Here is a 13913-nt window from a genome sequence, read left to right on the forward strand (position 1 = left end):
AATTTTTTTAAAATTCATGATATAAATTCACGCAAATTTCGTTATCTACGATAACAAAATATACTATTTTTAAAATTTTCAAAAGTGTATCGCCCAAGAGAATTGAAATTCGCAAATGTGGTTGATGAATTTCGAAAAACTTATGAAAAATGTTTGCAAGATCAATATCATCTTTTTATATCATATAATATAAAGAGATATGAGATATAAACGTGGGAGTGGCAATTTGAAAGCTCCTCAAATTTTCATTATCATACCTAAAACCTGCCCTGGCCCAGCCCAACGACATACACCGATAACCCGACAGGTGTTAGTAAAATAACTTTTCTCAGCATTTGTCATCACAATCACTTTCTTCTCTCTTCGCATCACAGCCACTAATTTTCCCCCTTCTCACTCTCTTTCCAAACCCTAACCCTAATTCTGATTCCATCACCACCATGGCCAAAAAACGAAAGCTTCGATCTTCCGACCCCGAACCCACCAAGCCACTCGAAACCGAACCAAAGCCAGAAGCAGCCGAAGCACAACCCGAACCAACTACAGACCAAGAACCAAGCCATGAAAACATGGCCGTCGATGAAGAAATTGCACCGGTAGAAGAAGATCAACCTCAAAACGAAGAACAAGTAGGTGAAGGCGAAGCAGAAGGAGAAGAACAAGAACAAGTAGAAGAAGATGAAGACGAAGAGCAACAAGGAGAAGACGAAACCCTAGAAAACCGAAACCAACAACAAGACGCCGCGGAAGTTTCAAATCCAACCGCCGTTGAGCAGGCTGAGACCGTCGAAGCTAACGGTGCTGAGGAAACTAACAACGATGAAGAAGAGGAAGATCTTGATTTGGAAGACGAACCTGTTGAGAAGCTTCTAGAGCCTTTCACGAAGGAGCAATTACACGCTCTCGTGAAGCAAGCTATTGAGAAGTATCCAGATCTGTCGGAGAATGTTCGTCAGCTGGCTGATGTGGACCCTGCTCACAGGAAAATTTTCGTCCATGGACTTGGATGGGATGCAACCGCCGAAACCCTAACCAGTGTGTTTCAGAAATACGGTGAAATTGAAGACTGTAAGGCGGTTACTGATAAGTTATCTGGAAAATCAAAGGGGTATGCTTTTATTTTGTTTAAGCATAGGAGTGGTTGTCGCAGGGCGTTGAAGCAGCCTCAGAAGCAGATTGGTAACAGAACAACATCTTGTCAGTTGGCCTCTGCTGGACCTGTTCCGGCACCTCCACCGAATGGTCCTCCGGTATCAGAGTATACCCAGAGGAAGATTTTTGTAAGCAATGTGAGTTCTGATATTGATCCTCAGAAATTGCTTGAGTTTTTCAAACAGTTTGGGGAAGTTGAAGACGGTCCTTTGGGTCTTGATAAGAATACTGGAAGGCCAAAGGGATTTGCTCTGTTTGTGTACAAGTCTGTTGAGAGTTCTAAGAAGGCCTTGGAAGAGCCAAATAAGATTTTTGAGGGTCACACTTTGTATTGTCAGAAGGCTGTTGATGGTCCTAAGGGATACAAGGGTCATTATCAGCAGCCTCAACATCATCATCATCAACAGCATCATTCCCACCATCACCATCACCAGCCTCACTACAATTCAAGGAAAGAGAAGAACAAGTATTCCTCTGGTGGTGGGCCATCACACGGTGGTGGCGGTGGTCACTTGATGGCACCTCCTGGGCCTGTTGCGGGTTACAATCCTGGAGTCCCGGCTCAAGGATTGAATCCAGCACTTGGTCAGGCTTTATCAGCTTTGCTTGCTAATCAAGGAGCTGGATTGGGGCTTGGAAATTTGCTAGGAGGTCTTGGTGGTGCTCCTGTGAACCAAGCTGGGCCACCTCCTGCTGCGTATGCTAACCAGGCTGCTATGGGATATGGAAACCAGCCGGGGTTGCAACCACAGTACCAGAATCCTCAGTTGGGGCAGAGTGGTGGTGCTAGACCTCATCCTGGTCCAGGTGGTGCTCCTTACATGGGTCACTAGGTGAGTTGCTGGTATTTTTATTTTTCTTAGTCTATTTGCCCCTGATTCTCTGTTTATTCTAATTCAGGTAATTTATAATAGAATTGTGTGTGGGAGAGTTGGGTGCTGTTGCATTAGATTGTTGAACTTTAAAGTAGTTGGTATTTGATGATAATCTAACTGACATGTATTGATAATCTGAAATTGTCAAGATTTGCCCATTTGCAATTCATGACTAGTTGAAGAAACCTTGCATTCACTCACACTTTATGTATGCTAAGTGTATTTGCCTGTATTTATTTTACTTTATAGTGATGTGCTCGGGATCTCTTGCACCATTGTTCAGTTTATGCTCGATATGCTACTTTTTGTGACTTCTCTTGGTTGTAGTTGTTCTTTATATTAACACTACATTCACACACTTACTAAAAAATGTCATCATTTTTTGAATATAATTATTGCTTTTATGTTGGAGTTGAAGAATGAACTTAAGCTTTTCAACAGTTAATTATTTTTCTTTTGGGCTATATTCACAGAGTTTATGTATCTATTTAATTTCTTGGAGATTGGTTTCTTAGGTGTATACAACCCTTTTACCATCTATTGCTATGCCTTTGTTTTAATTGCATTCCCCTCTGTTTTTATTGAATGAAAATGAATGCAATGATTGGCATTATTGTTTGAAATAATTACTGCTCTTGAAAATCTATTTTGCAGCATCAGAGGTACCTTTGAGATATGGTATTTGTATTTATGGTTTTTTCTCGAAATAACTTTTTGAAATTAGTCTTTTTATACTTTATATATTCACTGTGCAGATACCCTCATAGATGCATCAAACATTTAGTTTTGGACTCTGCTGATTCTTCTGAAGTACCAGGCCCTATTCAAATGCATCTTTTAAACTTGTAACTTTTATTAATTACTAAAGAACCAGATTCTGAAACCTGTATTTTCTTTCTATAGTAGAAGATTTTTGCCAAGACTTTTTTGAAAATCATGCAGTACCTCTTGTCACTTTATGGAATTTGAGGCATGTGTTGAATTTTGGGGCAGAGAAAACTTTGTTACAATAACTTCTATGCGTGCTATAGCCGTTGCATTTTTTTGGATTTCTAATTATGTTTTATCATTAGTGTTTATCTTCCGTAAAGCATGACTGGGAAAAGTGTAAGTTCTGAATTTTACTTTGTCTCTTTCATTTGACTATGATTTATGAGGATTACTAGCTTTTCTGGGTTATGAAGATCTTATCTTAAAGAAAAGACAATGTCATAGGAATTTTATGGTTATGGTAGAGATTTATTTACTTCTCAGCTTTTGTATCATTTGAATGTTATTTATTTCGTCTTTCGTCTGGACCTTTTACACGAATCTCTTTTCATTTGCCAAGGAAAGTGTATTCTTTTCTCCAACTGTCATGTTTCAGAAGATGTTTTAAAAACCACTATTCTTTCTTTCATTTTTTCATGTTCAAAGCAATTTGTATATAAAAAAGTGACGTTTTAAAAACCACTATTCTTTCTTCTTCCTCAATGAAGTGTTGCAGTTGAAGTGTTGTTTATCAAGTTTTTTTTAATCACTTTATACACACTACTTATTTCTTGTTTTATTTTGACAAGTAGACTCATTTTCTATCTAACTTTGTATAGCTAGTGTTAGGATATCCTAACATGTCCTAAGGATTGATATAGATATTACATACTACAACAATATTTCATTTGCATCCATTGGAGATTGCATCACGCAATTCACTTCGGAAGGTATAAGTGGCCTCACTCTTTGTGGTGGGGGATGCTCTCAATGCATACAAGTGGCTCCAGTTCACAATGGGTATGATCCTTTCTTTTACACTAATGATTTTGTTGGAAAGTTTGGGAACTTACCTTCTTCTGACATGTAATTTCAATTGATTTTTAAAAATATTCTTCTATTATTACCAATTTATTAATTTCACTCTTTTTTATTTTAATTTTTGAGCAACTTCATAAACTAACAGCATGTTAGTGTTTTCTAAAACTGAATAAAAGATTACTAGTTTTAACATAAAAGTACTATTTTTATGCAATGTCAATTTGTTTCTTAAGCTGTGTTTTTGGACAGATTTTAAGCTGTATTATTTTTAATAAAGCTGTATTTTATTTATTAATAAAGTTGTATTTTAAAAAGTATTAATTTTTGACAGAATGCATATTTTCCACCATATATAGATATTTTTAGTATGTTGCTTACCTTGTTATGTAAAAATGGAGATTATACTCTAGAGGCTATGATCACACTGCCTGCGCAAGATTCATATACAGAGGCTGGGAAAAAAATGCCGAATGCATGAATGTGGTGAATGGTAACTGCAGTGGATCTGATTTCCTGTGGCCAACAGGAAATAAACCTTACTCGTCAAGTTTCACATCTGATTAATCTACAGCTCTCTGACATATATGCTGCAGATGAAGATCTATAGATAATATTTGGAAACAACATAATTTGTCATATATTTTCAAATAGCTCCATTGAAGTCTGATTGTTGAGTGATATGTAGGGTTGAGGATACCACCTAAAATTGGTTTTATAATTAGTAAATTTGGTCCTATCCTAAATTTTGCGCTGTCTTAAATGAAGTATCTAAAAAGGTAGGGATGGTGTATATAGATTAATAGATTAATTAACATGTTTTTTTGTGCTTAATATGCATAGGCTACAACTAAGACGAAGACTACCAAGCTAATTGTTTTCTTCCCCTTTTCTTCTTTGTTTGCCAATAACCTTTCATTTGCAACAATAAAGCTTTGGAATACAAACACCCATCCTATATTTCTTGAATTCATTGAGTTCAGTTGAAACTGCTCTAATGTAGTAAGAAGGTTTACATATTTCCCATTGAATGGAAAGAATTAGCGGTGTTGATTAAATCAACTTATCTTTTGATGAACAACATTTTTAAACATCATTGATGTTGTTTGGATGTTTTTAAATATTCAACTATTCAACTTTTGTTTAAACAAAGTTATTTACAATTTAGTTTGTTTGCTATGAACATCATCACCAATCTCTCCAATTACAATGACAAACAATGAGGAACTGTTTATAAAAGACATCGACATCATATGAGATAGTGCCCTGTTTTGCCCATCATGGTTCTCATTTTCTTCATATGTTTGCCAACTTTAACTCTTTTGGCCATGTTTCGAGTTTCTCAATCCTCTTTCAAATTTAGACAGAATTAAATTTTTTATTGAGATAGTGTGTATACAGATAAGACTGATTTAGCGAATGATTAAACTATTAAAAGTTTGATTGAGATAGTGTATAAAGATAAGACTGATTTAGTGAACGATTAAACTATTGGCATTAGAGAAGTATTGAATGTTTAATTTAAATCAATTTTTAGGACATTTAGTTATATTTTAAAGTAGTTTATGTCTTAAATATAACTGGGTGACTTGTGCTTTAGGGGCATCATAAGCTAAAGAAACATTGTATTAAAAATTATGTATTAGTTTTAATAAAAATATAAAAATAATATTTTAATTATTTTTCTTCAATACAAATTTTTCATAAATGAATTTTTTAATTTATATTCTATAGAAGTTAGCATTATCCATGATAATTTTACTTCAATATCTATTAATTCTTTGAGACAATTTGTAAATTCTCATCTCTAAGTTACAAAGTGCGTAGCGAGGGATTAAATGAAAAATAAACTGAAAATTGTTAGGATAACAAGTTATACGTGGATACGAATCCTCCGATTTGTCTAAATCACCTAAAATAAAATAAAATGCTATAAAGAGAACAACATCAAATGGGAGGGGAATGTACCATAGGTATGTAAAAGTTGGAGCTTTAAACGTCAACTTTTATAACTTAAATAGACAAATAGAAAATTTAAACTTCAACTTTTGCCCCTTATATTGATTATTTAGAAAAACTTATAAAATTTATTTTAAGAGTGTAAAACCTAGTTTTATGAAAATGAAGATCGAAAATGAATCAAATTAAGTTGAAATTAGATTAAATTGATCTGACTCGATACAAATTTGATCAACTTAAAATTCAATATAAAATTGTCATAATATTTTTTTAATTTAAATCCGACTTATATTATTAGTGAAGTAAAACACATCTAAGTGCATGATAATTTAATTTAGTTTTGGTGTTACCTATAAATAGAAAAAAAATTACACAACCAAATTCTTGAGATTTGAGACTTAAGGATCCGTTTGGTTGAGGTTTTTTTAAGGGGAGTGTTGAATGTAATTTAACATTCATGTTAGTTTAGCTTTGAGTTCATTTGCATTTAAGTTTATATTTGCATTTGAATTTAGTTTGTATTTTATTTGAGTTTGAGTGAATCTATATAAACTCAGATGAAGTATATTTGTAACAGAAATTTGCATTTTGAGAAAGTTTAGAAAATTAGTAAAAAAAATTGTTTCTCTCTTGGCAACCGTTCTTCATCTTTTTCATCTTTTTGTGCATTGTTAATGGAGGTTAATTGTTGAACTCCAAAAATTGGTATCTAGAGCTCCGGTTTGATTCTTATGGAAACATGAGTGTAATGAGGTATGTGATTGATTTTGATTTTGAAATTCATGTTAAATTGAAGTCCGAAATCAGAGATAATCATATATTTTGATTATCAAAGTTTAAGAAACACGAGTGTTGGTGAGAATTGAGTGATTTCCACAAGAATAAATATGAACGGTGAAAACGGTAGCTTGAACACAATGTTTCCAGTATTCGATTAAAAAAATGGAATCAGTGGTCGATTCATATGTGTGTGTTGTTTGAAACTCAAGACGTTCTTGATCTCGTTAATAACGGTTAAATGTCGGTTGTAGAAAATGCAACAAAAGCGCAAAGAAACATGCAATGTGAAACGAGGAAGAAGGATCAAAAGGTGTTTTATATCCATCAGTGTGGATACAAATGTGTTTGAGAAAATTGTTGATTCGACGACGACGAAGGCAGCGTGGGATAGACTGGTGCAGTGCTATGATGGTGACACATCAATGAAGAATTTCAAACTTCAGTCCCCAAGTAAGCAATATGAGAATCTCAACATAAAGAACAATGAGGAGGTACCTAATTACATCTCCAGAGTAATTGTAGTCACTAATGAGATGAATTATTATGGAGAAACGCTCTTTGAATAAGTAATCATTATAAAGGTACTGAGATCACTTTCTCCTTAGTTTGACTACATAGTTGTAGCCATATAACACTTTAATGATACCGACATCATGAGAATTGAAGAACTTCAGAGTAGTTTATGGGCACAAGAGTTGCGTCTGACGGAAAGAAACTCTAAAAAAGAGTTAGAACAGGCTCTAAAAGCTTCTTTTGGAAAGAAGAGCTAGAAGCAAGCATGGTTAGAGAACAAGAAAGAGTATGATGGTGGTGTTCAGAAGTCAGAACTATCCAATTCTGATAAGAAACATCAGAATATTCATAAGGGAAAGGAAAAGTTTGACAAAAGAAAGGTCTGGTGCTACAGTTGCAACAAGTTTGGCCATTTCACTATTGATTACTGGTCAAATAAAGTTAGAAAGGGTGAACCAATGCTATTGATGGTATCTGAGAATGTAGGTGGATCAATGGTAGACCGGTGGTATATGGACACTAGTTGCTCAAATAATCTAACTAGAAACAAGCAATGGCTGGTTGATTTTGACTTTGGTAAAATGACCAAGATAAAATGTGTTGGTGATGAGTATCTTAATGCTAAAATGAAAATGTCAAAGTTAAGGTGAACTATGGAAAAACTGTACTGATTAAGGATTTATGGTATATTCCTGACATGAAAAGTAATCTAATGAGTTTAGGTCAACTGATTGAGAAAAGATTTTCAGTAACCATGAAGGACAATCTCTTGAAGTTGTATGACTGTAATCAAAAGTTGGTTATACAGTATGAACTAGGACGAACATAACATTCAAAGTGAATTTTGCAACAACAGACACTCAATGCCTTAGTTCAAGAAGTGCTGAAAGGAAAATGACTTATGGCATAAGAGATTGGGCCCTCTAAACTACAGAAGCTTAGGGCATATGAGTTCAAAGAATCTGATACATGGAATTCCTAAGATTGTGACACCAGAGAAATCATGTGATGTATGCATGAGAGGTAAATAACTGAAATTCTAGTTATCAGACTTTAGATGTCACACGGGTTGTTATGACATCCAATTCTGCACAGACAAGAATTATGCAGAACTTAACAGTAAGTGCAGTAAATAACACAAGTAATTGTTTACCCAGTTCAGTCCAACATGACCTACATCTGGGGGCTACCAAGCCAGGGAGGAAATCCACTATCAGTAGTATTAATTCAAAGCTAAACTCATCCGTTTACAACTCGTCACTTAATCCCTACCCAATGCAATTTCAATCTTACTCTAAGATCAGAGTTCCTACTCACTCCCCCTCAATCACCTCAGTGATTACTACCTTTAATCAATATTAAAGACAACTTTGAAGTCACACTTCAAACAACTCTTGATTGTGCTTAACAACTTTAATCAAGATACACAGCACTCACGCTTAAAAGCTTTGAGCGACACAACACTTACAACTCAATGAACACCCTATACCAAAACAATCATCAACGTGATAATGCCTTGGCTTACAAGATATGTCTAATACAAGACTCACAAAAATACAGCAGTGAAGTATGATGGACACACTTAATCTTCACGCCTCAAAATCCCTAAAACTGAATGAAGGAACGACTTCCTTTTATATTGCAGTACCTGGGCTTTTGCACTTGTATTCTCCTGAATTTAAGGTCACGCGAGTTCCCATAAATTCAATATCTAGGTTACTAACAAATAGGCTATTTGTTAGGTTCATTAAATGTAGCTTGGTTGTTGCTTTCTTGGTTTTTCTCTAAGCTGTTGAATCCCTGAAGAATAGCCTGAGAAAAGCTGAAACAGAAAACTGAACAACCTACAATATAGCATATGCTGTCAGGAATGAATGTCACGACATTCAGCTTGACATCAAGGATCATATGCTGAGTCTGTTTTTCCAGAAAACAGACTGTACAATTTTGCTGACCTGTACATGACCAAAAAGACCATGATACAGTAACAGCTTACATTAATAAATGTCAAAGTATCCAATTTGACATTTACACATTTGGCCTTAAGTTAGTTCTGTTATCCTCTTGAAGAACAAACTAAGAAACATACTGAAGTGTAGTAGAACACCACTCTGTCTATTATTCAGTATATACTGTCCATGATAAATGTCATAACATCCAGTTTGACATTCATACAGTAGGCCTTATGCCAGGTCTGGTTCTTCCTTGATAACCAGACTGCAAATGAATACTGAGCTCTAACAGAACACCAACTGTTCTATTCCTCAGTAGATGCTGACAGGGATGAATGTCACAGTCTCCAGTTTGACATTCAATAAATCCTGTATTAGCTAATCCTGCAGTAACTACTCAAGTGTGTCATGACATCAGTCAAGACATCAGAGTACAGTTAGATATTCTAACCTACAATGCAGTCACACATATACACCATGTCATGACATCAGTCAAGACATTAGAATCCAGCTAGTGTTTTACCATATAATGCAGCCAATTAAACACCTACAAACTCCCCCTTTGGCAAATTTTTGGCTAAAACACTTTGATCCCCATAACAGAGTTCATAGCAGCGGAATCACACATTTAGTAGGAAATAAACCTAGCTAATACACTCAGAGTGGCAGCACACTCACATACATGGAAGTTAAGTGAAACTTCACATTACAGCACACATACAGAAGTTAAATAAAAACTTCAACACACATCAGCTGCTGCAGGGGGGGGGGAGTTAAATAAAAACTTCACACACACAACAGCATACAAACAGAAGTTAAATACAAACTTCATCACACATCAACTACAGGAGAGGAAAACTTGAATCTGTCATGAACCTGTTTTAACAAAAGAATAAAATTCTGTTGTCTTGGGGTATCACTTGTCACTCCCTCTTTTTGTCAAAAATGTTGCCAAAGCAACACTTTAAGTTACAGATCCACAAATAGTAAGCAGAATTACACACAAACGACAGAAAACACAAAAAGACAAGTATTTACTCCTCAGCTTCATCATCCGCCTCCTCCTTAGAACTAGCCTCCTCCTCACCCTCTGAGCTCTGCCTTGCAGCTCCATCTGTATCCTCAGCAGGCATCTCCAATTGAAGGATCAGCTTTTCCAAGGTGAGCTTCCTAACCTCCAGTTCTTTGCATGTCTCTCTGAGCACAGCAATGACAGCAACCTTGTCTGGATGGTTGCCAACATTGGATGTTTCTCCAGATGTCATGGCAATGTCAGGAACATGCTTTCCCAGAAACAGTTTGTAGCTGAAGGCCAATGGGCTCTCTCTTCTTTGCACAAAGTCATTGTCTGTCAAGATGTTTGGGAATTGGTTCAACACAATGCCACAAATGAGGGACGGGAAGGCTATAGGTCCCTTCACACTGAAACTTCCTGCATGTTTCATGGTCTGATCAAAGATGTAAGTACCATAGTCCACCTTTGCCTTGGTACCAACAACATAGATGAACTTTCCTAACATCACAGACACAGTTGACTTGTGATTAGTTGGGACCCAGTTTGCAGCTCCAACTTTGTGTAACATGGCATATTTCACACTGAGTTGACTAGCCACCAGCTTCCCTTTAAGAGGCCACTTCCTGACCTGATTTGCAGTGATGACTTGACAGATTCTGTTGTCAGTCACTTCAAGCTCTGGGCGCACTTCATCTGCTCTTCCCAAATACAGATTGATTACTGAGGGGGAAAAGGTCACACACTTGCCACGCACATAGACCTTTCTAAATTCATGGGACTTTCCATCTGCACATTCCTCAGATAGATTGACAATGAACTCCTTCACCAAGGTCTCATAACACTTTGGGAGTTGAGTCTCAGTCCTCATTAGCCCTGCTTCTTTAATCAGCTCCACAATTTCCTTACATTCCAAGGCATTCTGAGCCAGTTCCCTCTCCAAGGCCAGTCTTTTGTGGTAGACATACTTCCACCTGTTCACACTCGAGGCAAACTGGAAGGACACATTGTCAATGGGAACCTCTGGAACACTAGCAGCCAACTTGCTAGAGGTTGGCTTCTTCTTGGACAGGGATGTTGTGACATCACATGGAACATCCGAATCAGACTCCACCACAACTGCCTTGGTCTTCATTTTCTTGGGCACCTCTTTGCTCCAAGATTTAGCAGGTCCATGTCCTTTTCTCTTGCGTGTACTTTCTGTCACTGTTTGCTTGGGAGAAGTTGTCTCATCAACTTCCTTGGATGGAGACCTTTGCATCACTGTCTTTTTCTCTCTCCTAGTCCTGACCCTCTTGGCTATGCTAGGGATAACTGAGGCCAACAGTTCGTTATCAGAGAACTCTTCCAGGTTGACTGTGTCAGCTCTAGGGTTGGCCTCAACATCTTGAGGGACACTTACCTTCTCACCTCTCACCTTGCTTACATGTTTATCATTCTTAGGACCCTCTTCAGGTAATCCAGACACATTCTCCCTTAACACAACTGCGGTTTCACGACATGCAACATCATCGGGAACGATAGTGTTCAAGGGAACGGAAACCCCAGGAACATTCCGATCACCGGACAGAATCTTAGTGACCATAGAGGCAATGGCATTGTGCACATACCTCGATCCTTCCTTGGAAGGGTTGTCCAGAGCGATAGTTGAGGAGATTCTGGAGACCGTTTCTTTTGGTCTTCTTGCATGGGACGACGTTGCAGCTTTGACACTAACTTCCTCCCGGTTGGGGTTGCCAAACTCCGTGCTGTGAGAATCGGACACGGTAGTGTAGGAGGTGGTATCGGATTGGTGTGCCATGCTGAATATCTCAGAGGGAAGTTGAACCGTTTCTTTGGAAGAGGGTTTGCACGAATGGTGTTTGAAGCGACGGAATGTGAAACGCTTTATGCAAGAGTAAGGTCTATTAGATTTTGACCACTCAGAGCTCACTATTTGTTGTTTAATGATTTGACTTACTAAACAGTAGCTAACTAACTTCATTAGTTGCTATAAATTTTCAGACGTACGCATTCCCTCTTTGCCCTTACTATTGTCACACTTAGCAGCGTACAATGTCATGACATTCCGAGTGACATTGTACTCTGTCTGCATCAGGTTCCTCCATACTAGGGTTGACCACCTGCTACCACACGCTAGGTGTTGAGATTCTGCAGACGACAATAATACACACCTCTGTCTATCCCTTGCTGTCATATCCTTTGTATGATGACCAATAGGTGCCAATGGCTCATTACTTTCAATCAGACATTTTCCACAATCTGTCTTTTTATCTAAAGACAGATATGAGACTCTTCTCATAGTTCTCTTGGAACTGATCTTCTTCATTCCTTGTACCTGAAGGTGATCAAGTCTTCCATGTCCCAGCTTCCCTTCCTGATCTCCCTTGGCTAAAGGACACTTGGGAAAGTTGAGAGAGTCTTTAGATTTCCATAGATAGCAATTATCTCTGGATCTGTCTCCTCTCATCACTTCTTGATTGCACCCATTCAACACCACACATCCTCCCTTAGTAAATTCCACCTTGCATCCTTAGTCACATAGCTGGCTTATGCTTATGAGGTTCATAGTTAGTCATTTTACTAACAATACACCACTCAATTTTGGAGCTTCAGGACAGTCCAGCTTACCAACACCCTCGACTTCTCTTTTAGTTCCATCACCAAATGTCACAAACTTGGTGGTAGGAGGATGTAGATTCACCACTAGGTTGCTCATCCCAGTCATATGCCTTGAGCAACCACTATCAAGGTACCAGTCTTGTCTGATATGTGCCCTTGAAAATGTGTGAGCAAGGTTAGCAACACATTGTTGATTCTCAGGATAGGAGTGAAGCTTAGATGCCTGCTGCTTAGGATTGACCTGAGATGTCTGCTTAGCCGCCCATGTTTGTTTCTTAATGGGGACATTATGCTTAGACACCTTCTTCTTAGGCCTACCTTGCGAGGTCTGGTTTGGGTAACCATGCAGCCTATAGCAGAAGGGTTTTATGTGACCGAATCTACCATAGTAATGACATCTCCATCTCTTAAATTTCTTCTTCTGATGATTGCTCATTCTGGTTCTCCGATGTTGCGACATTGGATGTGACTTCTGCTTGAATTTCTGAAATACAGCCTTAGGCTTTTTGAGTTCAGATGAAGAGTACTTAGTGCTTCCTAAGTCAGACATGAGTCCTGACTTCTGTCCCACCTTTAGGATTTCTTCCAAGGTGTCAGATCCTTTATTCAACATTTTGATGGATTTGGTCATTTGGTCTAGCTTAGAGGTCAGCAAGGAAATCTTACCCTTCAGACCCTCTATGACTTTCAGCTGCTCTAGTTTCTCAGCTTCTAGCTCTTTGATGAGTTTCTTCTGCTTTTCTCCTTGGATACAAACTTCTGCACTTTTAACACATAGTTCTTTATATGAGGCAGCAAGTTCATCCAAGGTGAGCTCATCTCCACTTGAGTTATCCTCTGAGGCACATACACTGGTCAGAGCAGTGACATGTTTGGCAGATTCTCCTTCAGATTCACTCTCAGTGTCTTCTTCTGACCAGGTGACAGATAGCCCTTTCCTTTGCATCATGAGAAAGGTAGGGCAGTCAGTCTTAATATGACCATATCCTTCACATCCATGGCACTGGATTCCCTTGCCTTGGTTGAACTTTTCTTCAGAAGTTGATCTTTTCCTTATGTCAGACGGGATGTTCTTGACATTAGGTCTACCCTGTTGATCAAATTTCTTCATGAGCTTGTTGAACTGTCTCCCAAGCATGGCTAAGGCTTCTGATATACTTTCACACCTTCAGTATATCCTGCTTCTGATTCCTCTTCAGCATTAGATACAAAAGCGTAATTCTTCTTTTCAGCATTCTCACACAAGCCCATTTCAAAGGT

The 13913-nt window shown here is 37.6% G+C and overlaps 1 protein-coding gene across 1 annotated transcript; it reads left to right on the forward strand.

Moving 5' to 3' along the window:
* Positions 1–259: 259 nt before the first annotated feature.
* On the forward strand, positions 260–3040 carry LOC127117905 (UBP1-associated protein 2B). Its single transcript, XM_051048033.1, has 2 exons — positions 260–1985; positions 2783–3040. Exon 1 carries the CDS (start codon positions 441–443, stop codon positions 1983–1985), a length of 1545 nt encoding a protein of 514 aa, XP_050903990.1. The 5' UTR covers positions 260–440; the 3' UTR covers positions 2783–3040.
* The last annotated feature ends 10873 nt before the right edge of the window (positions 3041–13913 follow it).

Source organism: Lathyrus oleraceus, chromosome 2 (assembly GCF_024323335.1).
Source record: "Lathyrus oleraceus cultivar Zhongwan6 chromosome 2, CAAS_Psat_ZW6_1.0, whole genome shotgun sequence".
NCBI classification, from domain to species: domain Eukaryota; kingdom Viridiplantae; phylum Streptophyta; class Magnoliopsida; order Fabales; family Fabaceae; genus Lathyrus; species Lathyrus oleraceus.